Genomic DNA, 14,248 nt, shown 5'->3' on the forward strand with positions numbered 1-14,248 from the left:
GGGCTATTGTCCCATAGATTAAAAAAGTGTTGTGATTTGGACATGATTCATGATAAGGTATTTAATTTTAAGTATTAGACCATTTATCATTTTTTTGTATTGAGGAGCTCACGTCTTCTGTCACTTTATACATCTTTCAAATAAATTTAACCAGTCATGTCTTAAAATAAACGTACAACTTCACTAAAACCGGCAAATGGTTATATCAAAGCTCTATATATATTTATATTATGTGTCTGTACAAGTGTCCCCATGTATTGCCAAATGAGTATTTCAGAGTTCTTAGATGTGTTTTCAAGATTTATTGTAATCTGCATTTATTGTAAATAAATGAGCTCAGAATTGATCGTTTTCTGCATACAGACAGATTCAGTACATCATAATTCACACTTTACACCATTATAAACATACATACACTCTTGCTGAAGATCATTCAATTGATTTAGCTTTTTGAGGCCAAGGGATGTTTCTGCATTTAGTTTTAAGTATGCACTTGCTTGCGGGTGTAAATTCTGATACAATGAGCTCAAAGTCAAAATGATATGCATTCAATGATTTTTTAAAAACTACTTTTTCTAACATAGTGAAAGTACTAACCTCTATATTACAGGTTTTTACATAGCAGTAATAAATTGAGGCATTTTTAACATGCTTTGAAGTGGGTTTTTTTAAATTGAACTGATTATCCAAGATTATGTCAGCATAAACAGAAGAGGAATCTCAGAAGTGATCATAGTTTGTTACCTATTGTTGGCTTTTGTCTCAATCATTAGGCCCTCTTAAAGAGAAAAAACTAATTTGCTCTTTAGAAATATATGCAGTTGCCGTCTCTAGCTCTTGCTGTGAGGTTACCTTTGACACATTTCTCAGGACTGGAAGCAGATATATGAGGGAGGATGGTGCAAGTTGTTGGGAGATTCTTCTACTGATAGGTCCAGCTTCTTTTCTTTTTCAGTTGTCATTTCTGTCTGCTGTCACATCTTTTTTCTGACCCTTCTCAGGGGTTAATAGTCAAGAAATGCTTCTCTTTAGACTTATGGTCAGAAACCAAAATGTAAAGAGAATGAAAATTGAATAAAATCTCTGAGAGAATGTTCCTCATCTACCTTTGGTTCTGCTGAACGGGGAATACTTTAAGACTAAGATATCACCAAACAGAAATATAATGGGATGAATTCTCTATTATATTTTACATTTGTGTCATCAATGCATCACATACAGATGGTACATTACTATAAAATGTACCAGATAACTTGTCCAACTGCTTTTAAATGAATCTGAGAAAAAAACGTTTTGGTATTACTATGTTGTTGCATATTTGCATCCCCTCATGAGTATTTTATAACCGTGGACCATGGAGCTGCATATAGAGTGAAACCTGCTCCACTGATCTATTGGCTTACATATTCAGGGTGAAATATTGGTCATGCTAAACCCTGTAAAATGACACTGTTTACCAATTCATATTTACAGCATCATTACAAATGCTTTAATTAATTGTTTATTGAAGTTTCAAGAAAATTAACAAAAAAGCACCTTATTCAGAATCAAGACCTGGGCACTTGTTATTTTTCAATTAAAAACTAATAAAGAAGTAATGGAACAGAATGATACTGTAATGAAAATGCCCTTTGATGCCTTTATTCAAATGATGGTTTTATGCAAACCTCTAGAAATTGATTTGGGTAAACGTAGATTGACACTGGCCATATCTCCACCTGCCCTGTCCCATCAGGAAGACTTCTTTTTTTTTATTATTACTCGCCTTTGAAAATTTCCCTTCAGCATTTTCTCCTTCTTTCTTTAACTTCACATTCTTAAACTCTCAAACAAATAAAGACAGCACCTTCCTCTTCATTTCAAGATTTTCTCCTTGTTTTTTTGGTTTTTTTGGTAGTTTTAAGTAGAAACAGAATGATAAGCAGTAGAAGTGCGTTCTTTTAGCTTTGTTGCCTTATTGCTGTGATTTATTACAACAAAAAAAGTAGGAAGTGCGTTCTTGTAGCTTTGTTGCTTTATTGCTGTTTTTTATTACAACAAAAAAAGTAGGAAGTGCGTTCTTGTAGCTTTGTTGCTTTATTGCTGTGATTTATTACAACAAAAAAAGTTGGAAGTGCGTTCTTGTAGCTTTGTTGCTTTATTGCTGTGATTTATTACAGCAACAAAAAAGCTTGAAATGTGTCATTAGTAGCTGTTGTTGAAAATTCTCTTTCAAAGCATGATATCATATTATCATGTATGCTTTTTGATCAACCATGGACGTATCAGAGCTGGTTCTCTGTGATTTGTAGATTTTGCTATGTATTGCCAATTTTCCTAATAAACATTAACCGTGAGGAAAAATTCTTGTTGTCCTGGGCTTATTTATTTATGTATCAATTGAATCTATTAATCCTTTTCACCTGTTACCTCTCCATGAACCCCCCCCCCCTCACCCCCTCCCCCCACCCCCAAACTAGTGTCTGTGTTGTAACGCTTTGGCTATTTGAATTTGCTATTTAAAAATTAAGGTGCAAGTTCAGTTCCCAAAATCCAAAAGGAGCAGTTATTTTGTCAAGTCGCGATACCTCCATCTGTCTGTGCTAGCTCAGGATGCTGTATTCCATTCCATTCGGGTTGGTCCTGACTGGCAGGGTTCAAGCAGCCGCCTCCTAATTTATCTAAATTGTGTTGGTGGAGTTGTAATTTTTTTAATTCATAATGAGAGGGAAAAACAATAATTTTGCTCCGTTCACCCTCCATTCCTCATAGCAGTTTGTGAAATACAAGAAATCCTCTTTCTCAAAGATGTAAATTTGATCAACCTGTCAAATAAATAGTTTCTGTTGAATGGTATTTGAATGATCGGTAGCTTCAGAACCGTATTGTTTGAATACTATTTTTTCTAATGCTTTTTTCCATCACAAATGCATCTATAAACATTCTCATGTACACCCACAAACACCTTTATCCGACCTACTCCCCCCCATCCCCTTTCCATACACACACACACACACACACACACACACACACACACACTACCACCCCCACTACTAAAACTCTCTCCCATACATACACGTGCAAAGCCTGTGCCACCCACACACACACACACTCCCGACCAACGAAAAATATGTGTAATATGACGCCTATCAGGAAAGCCTCTGGCTTTACGTGGGGAAAACTGATAAGCCTGTGCATCAAATGTCACATACATAAAGATTATCTTGTGGTATTCAAGTTAAAGGTAACTGACCCAGAGATTCGCGATTTCAAATACATTTTTCTATAATACTCTACACAGCTCTCTCCATCATCTGAAGAGATACATCTGCCCTAGAAAAACACATGGTAATGGTATGGTTTTTAAGGGTGGTTTTTTCAAAACCGTAAGGTTATTTTAAAAAACAGAATCTCCAAATTCAACGTCCATCACCTTTATTAAGTTCAAGCCAAGTTGCAAGGGAGCTGTGAAAACTCTCTGAAAAAACCAGGGGGTTTAAACCAGGATCATCTGCTTCTGTTTTAGTAAGCGTTTTACAGCACTTGTAAAACAATTAAGTCACATAAGTGCTGAAGATTAGAGGTGTTACGAGAGAGTAGCAAAAAAAAAAAAAGGAGAGATAAGGATGATAGATGTTTGATGGGAAAGAAGGATCAAACCACACCACAGCACCCACCAACCATTCTCTGATCAATTGCAACAGAACCCAACATGATACCAACTGTGCTCACGGCATGCTTTTCGTTGAAGATTTTAAAAAAAGAAAAGTATCAAAAAGCTCATCAGATCCATTACATATCAGAAGCAGACACAGAATCAAGTAGAGTACTGTTTTCAGTAAATTACATTATTCCTGAACATAGTCACTTTATAATCGCCGCTATTGAAAGATCAGTAAAAGTAAACTTGAGCGCTCCATTTAGAACTAACTGGACCTCATATATGCATAAGTAGGAGTCTCCACTCTCCATGAGGTCACTTTTGGGTCGGCATGGTGTCCCACGCAAAAGATGCTCCGTGCATATTATAACGATTGGGGGGTGAGTGGGGGGGGGGATATTTACTTTAACTAAAAGATCTCCTCAGAAGACGATGCTCTATCTCACAGTGTTTACGTAAAGAAAAGTGCAGCACATCGACACTGTAGAAACCGTCTTTGGGAGAAAAAAGTCAGACAGACAGGCAGAATAAACAGAGGGAAAGAAATTAAGAAGGCCCTGCCTGAGACGCCTTCCACCAGTGTGCAGATCAATTTTATCCAGGCAAATACTAGAAGTTCATGTACTACTGATCAAATAACACAACAACGTTTAAAAGGAAAAAAAAAGTATGAGAAAAAGAGTAACCACCACAAAAAGATCGAGTAGTACAACATAAACATTCTTAAAGAAACAGTAAATTTGAAGACAAAAACATCAACCAATGATCAAGCTCTGTGTGGTTATTAATGTTACTTTATTTTTTTTTTGTTGTCATCTACATACAAGTGGAGTGTATACGGCCGGCCCGGCCTAGCCAGGGGCCTGCTACATCAAACAGTAATGAACATGCTACACACTATACAACCGTCGCGGAGGAAGTAACACAGGTCCCCACACAAACAATCGGGTCAAGTCCCAACACAAACAACCGGGTCACAGTGGACACGAGTCTAAGACGTCAGACAGCAAGGAGTGGTTGGGAACTGGTGAAAACACACGACAGGTAAACGCACATGCACTCACAGGACACTTGCGTGCCCACACACACACACATACACATACTCAATCACTAGTAAATATGTGATTTGAGACAGATGGGTAGGGGGAAACAATAATATGTATGTTGTTTAACGTACACTCCAGCTGGCAGTCTATGTCAGGTAAGACTGACCTTTATAGAAAGAGAAAGTGGGAGGAAAACAACAGAAACAAACAAACCCTACACCTCTTTCTACTACCTGGCTTATTCTCAGATCTGAGGGGAGGAGAGAAAAAAAAAAAGACAACAAATCACAAAGACATACGTACAAGATACTAGTCGACATATTGAGATCCTACAGATTTGAACTACTCACAAGGAAGAAAGTACTAAGAAATATTGTCAAGACTGGCATGATAGAGAAAAGTTCAGTACACACAATCACAGAATACACATCATCAGTAGCAAAATACGATGCCATAAAGAAATCGGCCACTAAGTGACATTTTTATCCACATTTCACCACGGCCCAGACTAATGAGCAAAGTTATTTTTTTCCCAGGGAACTAAAAGTCATTTCCATGTACATTAGTCAACATAAACAGGTTTCTGTTATTTTATTTTTTTTCAGAATCATATAAAAGTTGCAGTGAACTTTGACAAAGACAGTGGAGCACTGTCCATAGCCATACTCTTCCAAATACTACAGTAAAATTTATTTTCATGAGAAAATTTCTTTGCACACTGAAAAAAAAGAATACAAAAAGAATCACAACTGTCAAATCAGTGATTCTTCAAGTGTGTGTACAACAATTAATAAATATTTAATGTATGATCAAGAGTGAGGGTAGAATTTTTTTCCGGCAGAAATAGTATTTGAAATAGAAAAGGGCGGATATTAAAAGAAATTTTTTTTTTAATTGGGACATATCCCCCCCCCCCCCCCCCCCCCACCCAATTATTACAAACATAAAAACTCAGCTATTGTTATTGAGGTGAATTAACTTCAAGTAAAGCCTTATCCCTTGCAATGACAAGCCACATGATATATTACATTTCCATCCATCCTTTTATCATCATCAAGGGCTACAGAAAATGTTATGTATTGAAAAAACAGGACTGTAAAACGATAAGAAAGAAAAACTGCCGAATATCTGCAACAAAGAAAAAAAGATATTCCCTGCAAGACTGAGGAAGAAAGGGAGGAAAGAAATAAAATCTCAGGATGTTTCACACACACACGCACTCACACACACACACACACACATACACACACACACACACACACACACACACACACACACACACACACACACACACACACACACACACACACACAAGATGACTTGAACAGACAAAACTCAGTCAAGGTGGGGTCAAGACATGCCTAGAGGAACACTAAAGCCTAAAAACATTCACATAAGACCAGCAGAACATGGAATTAATAAATGGACAACTGTAGCACAGATCATAAACAAGGATGACAATATTAAATTAGAAAAAGTAATTGACAGTTGAAAAAAAAAAAACAGTTGAAGATTATCTTTCACAAAGTCATCAAATGAGAAGAATGCTAGCATAGGGGGAGGGCTAAGGAAATATCTTTAAAAAAACCCAAAAAAAACCAACAACTGGCAACACATTTTATGGAAAAAGAAGCCACAAATATAATGGCACTAAGTTCATTCACATGGGGCACTTAGAGACAATACTTAAAAGAAGTTATCCAGTTTAATTTTTTGTTTAAATTGCATGATTTTAACAAAGTAGAAATGAGGGTGCCAATGCCCTTAACTTTAAGACTAGAGCCTTTAACATGCTATTTCAAAAATCATTTTTCCCCCCATGCCCACATATTCATTTTTAGAGGAAAAAAAAACAGAGGGGGTGGGGGGAGAGAGGATATGGATGAAAGATGAAAACCTTCATAAACCACAAGAATATAAGTCTAAGAAATGATGAACAAACAAATGGCAAGTCACAAAACATACAAAACTCTGATTGAATTGCACATTAAGTCAGTATTAACCTCACTCCCGGCACAATTGCACAAACTCTAGACATTTACATCACATGAGCAAAATGAATCAGTGACACACAAATAGAAACGGGTCTTTTTGCCCAATGAAAACCGTATACATATTTTTAAATCTGTAATCCATCACCCCAGCATAATATACATCTGCCTATTTCAAGCTCTCTTGCCATTTACACTCCCCTTCAACCCAAATGTTAAACTGCTGAGCTATGGAGGACTAGATCAATATTGTGCATCTGAGTTTTGATGTGCAAACAAAAGGAAACGAGGTTTCTTTACTTACAAGAACTAAGCTAATGAACAAAACAAAAAAACTCATCTGCAAAAGAGATTGACACCTGAATAAGTCCATACAGACTAACCTGAATAACTGTAATGTATCCTCACGCCCATTATAAGACTGAGCTTAATACAGACAAATGAATTTCGAAATGGCAGAACTAGAGTTTGGAGAATGACTTCAAAGCCAATGTCTCGCTCTCTTTAACAAACATAACCCGTTGCAAGGTATATTATACAATAGAGTACACACACAACATCAATCTAGTTGCCACAACAGAGTTGTAACATCACATCCCAGAAAAGCATTTCACAATATTGGCATCATTGTATTACACATGAAATTATGGGAAAAGAGTTTTAGTAAGAGAAAAGACAAGCTCAAACAAACATTCCAAGTGAAAAGGAATGATTGGAAAAATGTTTACCTTCACTGGGTGATGTAGCCAATCAAGCAAAAACAGATACTCTCAATCACTCCAGGTTTGTGCAGAAATACATAAATTGGTGAGGAATGCACGTAAAACCGATGAAATTCTCGCATATAAAACACCTGGCAGGTTGTGAAACCACTTGAAAAAATAGTCACAAACAACAAGTAAATGATAAAAAGACAACAACAACCAAAAATGTGAACATTCTGTGCCCCAATAAGTTACAACCATAGACAATGTTATCTATTCACATGTCACAGCCTGGTTTGAGAGCTTCTGTAGTAAAAATTGTACATGGGAAACATTAAAAAACATATAAATTGTGTAGAATGAAATTATGTCAACAGCATCTTTGACAACAAAGACAAACAACTAAGAGAAGCAAATGGGAATTTTGATAAAGCGAGGGAAAAAACACAAAGCAAAGCATGTGCCTATTAAAAAGAATATACAAAACTAAACTGAAACTCTAGTGCCTCTCTCTTAATCCAACCAATAGTCGAAATTTAAAGCAGAGCTTAACAATCTATTTTCAACATAATGAGTTGATGCAGCAAGCCCTGGTACCAGACTTGTATAACAAAAAAGACTGGTACACCTTTCCACCTTGAAAAAGAAGCTGAAAATATAATGACTTAAAAGTTCATTCATATCGGGTCCCGTGGAGACAATCCATTAAAAAACTTACTCCGACAGCTCAGACCCAGAAAAATTGCAGAACTTTACCAAAGTAGAAACAAGCTTGTCAATGGCCTTTATCTTAAGACTAGTCCTTTTAAATTGCTGTTACAAATATTTTCTTTCATTTTGTGAAATAACATATAATAAACCCCGATTGCATACCTGTCATAGTGCTGGAGGAATGTTACCCATCATAATCATAGACGAAGGCTTTGAACGATTCAATAGATTTAAAACCTAAAACAAGGTGAACTGTTTAGCACAGTAGCTTTTGGGGGATATTATATTTATTTTCCATGACAGACTGCCCACAAGCTTTTCCTTGCCACAGCCAACATTTAAGACAGATGCCAGGAGTGAATGTGATACAGACAACACAAAGATGCTCACAGAGATTTGAAATCAAAACTGATTGCACATAGACACAAAGCATTTTTTTAAAAAACTCATCTGTAAATAAGATTTCCAATCTGGGCAGTATCCACAAATAAAATAAAAAAATGTATGAATAAATAAATCTAAACCAAATGTTATGTAGGGATAAATTAGTGAACAGATCAATATACATATAGATATTATTATTTAAATATACTTTTAATTCATGAACATAAAATTTTTGAAATAATGAAACTGCTAATTTTTAAAAAGTACAGAATTTATACCAAGAAAAAAAATAATAAAGACTTAGGAACTTATTCACTCATGCAACAAGGGCAAAGACATCGTTCACAAGAGAGGCAAACATGGATTCAGCGCAGCAATTCGCATTTACAGCTTTACAAGTTATCTTGGTCATTCTCATAAAAACAATCATCGATGTTCTACGACAGGATTTTTATTCATAACTAGTTTCACAGTTTGCAGCAGTTTTCTAAAGATTTTCCTGAATGATTGGATTTCAATAAATAATTTCTATAAAACTTGACAGCAGAATATTAGACCAAGTAAGTCATTATCACTTACAATCGTAACTCCAAAGATATTTTCAGAATGTCAGTAACCCAAGTAAAAAAAAGTGCAACTTTTCATATGTGGTAACAATCATAAAGAAAGAGAAAAATAGAGTAATTGTAAGTCTGTGATTACAGAAAATGAAACATAAGTTGAGGGGTAAGGAACTATGGTACAGATAAATGCAAACAGGTATCCTATCACAAGACTTTGATGAGCATTTAAGAGTGGCAAAGGAGACAAAGATTGGAGGACCGAGGTAGAAAGACAAGAAAACTGACATGAGTACCACACTTTTATGAAAACTTCGTAAGATATTTAAATTGATTCATAGGAGTTGATTCCCTTCACACTTACTTTTCAGAAACAATGATGCCACCATAGTTAAGCTTCTTTCTGTAAATCTCATACAATTTTCAATTTATGACACTTTGATGAACAGTTAGTATTTTTCTGCTTGTGCATATAAAAATTCCAGAGGAGGAGAAAATCTCAAAGAGAATGCAACAAGGCTTTACCTTACATCTCCAGAATTTTTGTTACTTAAAAAAAAATAAATCAATTTACTCTTTTTACCCATCTGTGAATGGTATGGGGGATGAGCAGCACTGAGCGTAAAGTGCTAGTTTTTTTTTTTTTCAAAAGGTACAAAACTGAAATGATAGCTGAAAGAGCAATTGATTAGAGGAACTGAAGACGCAAGCTTAAATGAACCCGCAAACAGACCGAACCCTATGATGAAAAGTCTCACCATTCACCTGCAAGTATATTGAACTTCGCAATTACTATCAAAATATTTATATCATCCCATGAACTAATTCCAATTCATTCGTGTAATCTATAAATATGCAAAAACAATGACAGTGAAGCACTCGAGACCAGAGTTCAAGAGAACTTCTCCTTATTCTTTTAGGGCTGTTAGTTTAAAGCCCTTCCACACTTGACTTCTGATGCCCTAATTAAACTAATTTTTTTTCATGAACAATCTCCTATATAAAAAAAATGTTTTTTAAAAATAAACATTGAAAAGAACAATCACTGCTTTTCCTGTAAAAGAAAAACTAAAGATCATTCTTCCTCAACTCGTAACATAAAATACACCTCATAAGGATACTTGTTAAAAAAACATGTTAGAAGGAGATTCCATATCATACTTGTCAGGTAAGTCCTTTAACTGTCAATACAGAAAGTTATTTCTCTGAAAGTCAAATTTCTTTAAAAAGTACCAAAGAAATAATTCGCTTCACAGCAAAACGAGTAAAAATACTGTGGAATGTACAGATGTTTAGAACGGAATAAAACAAAATGGAAGGAAGGAATGCTAACATTAGATGACCAGTTAGGAATGACCATGAAGACTGTCTGAAACAAATTAAAGCTGACCAGCATGCAACAAGAGACAAACAGAAAGAAACCTTTCCAATCAATGTGAGAAACAAATTAAACAAAAGTAAAAAGGTAAACCGCTTCTTTTACATCTTTTGGAATTCTAAAGACATGAACCACAAAAAAAGTGCCTTACAAAGTGGTCATGCAATGCACAGGTATCACTTTTTATTTATGTCAATGACATTCACAGACAAGTTTCTTACCATCTTTGAGATCTCAGCATGTGATAATAATAATTAATTTTCCCCAAAACTCTTTCTTATGTCAGACGAACCTTCTTGCGTTATGAATTGACAAATCTGCTTGACACCTAAAGACAAAGTCTTGTGGTGGGGAATTTCGGTGGATCAACTACAACATGCAAAATGCTTCACAGAATGCCACAAGAAAAAGAAACAAGCATAACGATTTTGTTCAGTTTTCTTAATCCAGACAGGAACCCACAACCAAAGTGAACTGTGAACTATCAATTAAGAATCTTTCTCAACACAACACCAGAAGCAATGCCACCAAGTATAAGCTCTTGCTTTGCTAAGAAAACTCAAACTTTATTATGCAAGAACAACATTAAAACACCATTGAGCAAAATCCTTTTACACTTAGCAATATAAGAAACCTAGGTGTAGAATTTGATAGAACAGTTTCTCTCCTCTACAAAGTTCACAAATAATCGATGCTATAAGGGAATTCAAAAAAATATATGGGCTTCAAAAACACTGTACCAATACACACAGGCCAAAAGCAAATTACATTTTGCAAGCACCGAAAAAAAATTAAAGGTGCAATTTTTTCCATGCAAGACTTCAGTCAGATATCATGAATACTACTTTTCACAATCACTGCTTATGCTAAAATGGTAATTCTCAAGAATGAGCAAAACAGAAAGTCATGGAAAAGTCCGAAGTGCAGGAAGTAAATTGATAGACATGGTAAAAGAAGAACAGTCAGCATAATATCCCCCTCAATAAGGAGAGATGTGAACAAATCTTGCTCTCTGCATCAGTCACCCACAAAGATCACACAACAGGACAAAATATTCAATATGTCATCAACACACAAACACTGCCAGCTCACTCTATAATATCTTTTCTGAAACACCTTCTTTGTCATACAGTTTTTGTCTTGAACCAAAACAAACTTTCAAAAGGCATACAAGTGCTCCTCATTTATATCGGTATGTATGCATACTGACAGGTAGTATACAAGAGTAATCTAAGAGTGATTTTTAAGAATGATATCAACACCCGAGACCAGCAAACAAATGCTCAAAGTTACAACTAACAGAGTTCTTTTTATATTTTCTTCTTTGAAGCATGGGACAAAGCATTACTCTTTGTTTTCTCAAAATGTATAGCGCTATCTTGGAGAGTGAGAAGTAGACAGCTTGCTCTTTTAGACCATCAGTGAATCTTCCCCATTCAACTGCTCTATCCAGCTCAGAGACTTTTTTACATTTCTCCTCAGAGAATCCAATTGCAAACACATTGTCTTCTGCAGTGTCATTTCCTACACTCAGGCAGCAATTCACCATCTCTAAATAAGTGATCACTTCTTCTAGGATCTGATTCTTTAAAATTACAGATGCCATCAAAGACCACAACCACAAACCCAAGGATTTCCAACCTGAGAACCAGTCATGTCTTCACCTAAGGTACTTCTGTTTAGCTTAAAGCATGGACATTACAAACTACACAGCATTCGTGTAGTATTCACTGCTTTCCAACAAACCCTTCTCAGCACTTACTTTCAAGGTGATTCTTTTCTAAAAACTGCAGTGAGCCAAAGCCTCCTCTACTTCATAACCAAAGAGAAATCAGCACACAAGAAGGGTCTTCCTTAAACAATGTCTGTGAATTTCTCCTCTTGGAAGCAACTTTGTCCTTGTGCGTAATTAATCGACTTTACATTAAAGAGCTGCACAGAATGTCATGAAGTTTGCATTTTTCCTAAGCTGAAATCCTGCACCCACATGAAAGAAAAAAAAGGTGAATTGTGTGGAGAGAAAGAGGTAAGCTCTATTCCTTGCAGGAAATTCTATCAGCTCAAAAGCATTCATAGACAATGGTGAAGTCATTTTCTTATTCTCTCAAACAAAAAGTAGTCACAGGTCCAGTCAGCGCAAATGGCGCTACACAAACTGGCAGAATATCCGATTTACAACACAGGGAGGGGGGAAAAAAGAATCAAGACACACATCTATCATTGTGTACCAGGGACTTCCTCTGTTAACGTCAATCATAATGGAGACTCAGAATTCCTCCTCTTACATCAGATATAATGAAGAATTGAACTGTCCAAAACAGCTTCAAATCAACCTGGCCTGAGTGACAAGAATGAAATGAATCAGACCATGCACTGGGAAATAATAATAATAAACATAAATAATTAAAGAATAAATTAAATGAACAAATTATTCATGAAAGTAGTAATAAAAATAAGAGTGAAGGTGTGTAGTTACATTTACACACACACCGTCACCACCACAGATTAATGTACACATCTCGCACATCATCATGTCTTCTTATTTCCCCCCCACATATCCCTCCCTCCCAAAAAATAAACGAAACGACCCTCCCCGCTTGTGTGTGTGTCTGTGTGCTCCCTAAGTGGCAGCAGCAGCATCATCCTCCTCATCATCATCATCATCATCGGTAGATGAAAGGGGGTGGGGGCGGTGGGGGGCGGGGCGGAGCATCAGCAGGAGCAGCCAGAGCTGTTCATGTTGGGGTTCTCGGTGAGCCGCGTCGACTTGGTCGTGTTGTTGACCAGGGTCGGGTCGGCGTCCAGGCTCTCTGACATCTTGTCACAGATGATGTCCACCAGACGCTCGAACACCGCCTTCACGTTGATGTTCTCTTTGGCTGAGGTCTCGAAGAACTCAAGACCTGAGGAAAGAATCATAAGACTTACACGTTTTGTAATTTTGTTTGGGTAAGAGTTTTGCGGCACTTGTTTGGTTTAATTTTAGTAGAGATTTTACGGTGCTCGCAACTGCATAAGGTCAAATGAGCGCCAAGGGGTGGATGTCAACAGAGAAGTCCTTACAAGGAATCAGGTTTACTCTGCTCACCTCTCTAGCTTCAAGAGCACAAAGTCTGCTTCGACTATCAAGGCATCCCGGAAATAGCGGGTCACAAGAGTGTGACAAACATACAAAAGAAGTACAGGAAAAATGACGATAATAAGGATTAGGAAAGAAAAAGCAGCAGTTCCCTGTCGCAGTTCAGGTACAGTTATGAGCATGACATTGATGAATCAGCCCATTTACAATTCTACTGTGCATAAGAACATGTTAATGTCCCCCCTTTGGGACACTTCAGTCAGTAGCACCGCCCCAGGGGGTCAGTGGCGCTTGCAACACAAATAGGTCTTATGAGTGCTGAAAATTAATAGCGATACTACTGAAGAGTAACCAACAAAGAAAAAAAAGGAGGAAAGATGAGGATGACAGAAGTTGGATGAGAAAAGAGCAAACTACACCACAGCAACAAATCAACCACCAACAACAAGAATTAAAGGTGAGGATTTAAAATAGTCAAATTACTTTACCACAAGTACATTTTTTAAATAGACGCAGCAACTGCTATCCTTATGGTCGGGTGGACCCTTCAATCCCAAAACTGGTCATATCTCAGAAACTGTTTGAGATATCTGAATAACTTTGACAACAAAATCATAAGGATAAGTGATTCTATGCTGAAATTTAATAAACTACAAAAGTAAATATTTGCACGAGTGGACCTTTTTCTTACACACACAACATAAACACACACACAAACACACACACACACACACACACACACACACACACACACA

General features: G+C 36.5%; 1 protein-coding gene across 1 annotated transcript in view; it reads right to left on the reverse strand.

Annotated features, from left to right (window-relative positions):
* Positions 1–12,966: 12,966 nt before the first annotated feature.
* LOC100533330 (Rab3) overlaps positions 12,967–14,248 on the reverse strand; it is a gene marked incomplete at its 5' end in the record, with an annotated part of 19,547 nt that continues 18,265 nt past the window's right edge. Inside the window, 1 exon segment of the mRNA NM_001204627.1 lies at positions 12,967–13,317. Within this exon segment, the coding sequence (NP_001191556.1) occupies positions 13,127–13,317 (191 nt within the window).

The sequence above is a fragment of the Aplysia californica genome, unplaced genomic scaffold (assembly GCF_000002075.1).
Source record: "Aplysia californica isolate F4 #8 unplaced genomic scaffold, AplCal3.0 scaffold00575, whole genome shotgun sequence".
Lineage (NCBI taxonomy): Eukaryota > Metazoa > Mollusca > Gastropoda > Aplysiida > Aplysiidae > Aplysia > Aplysia californica.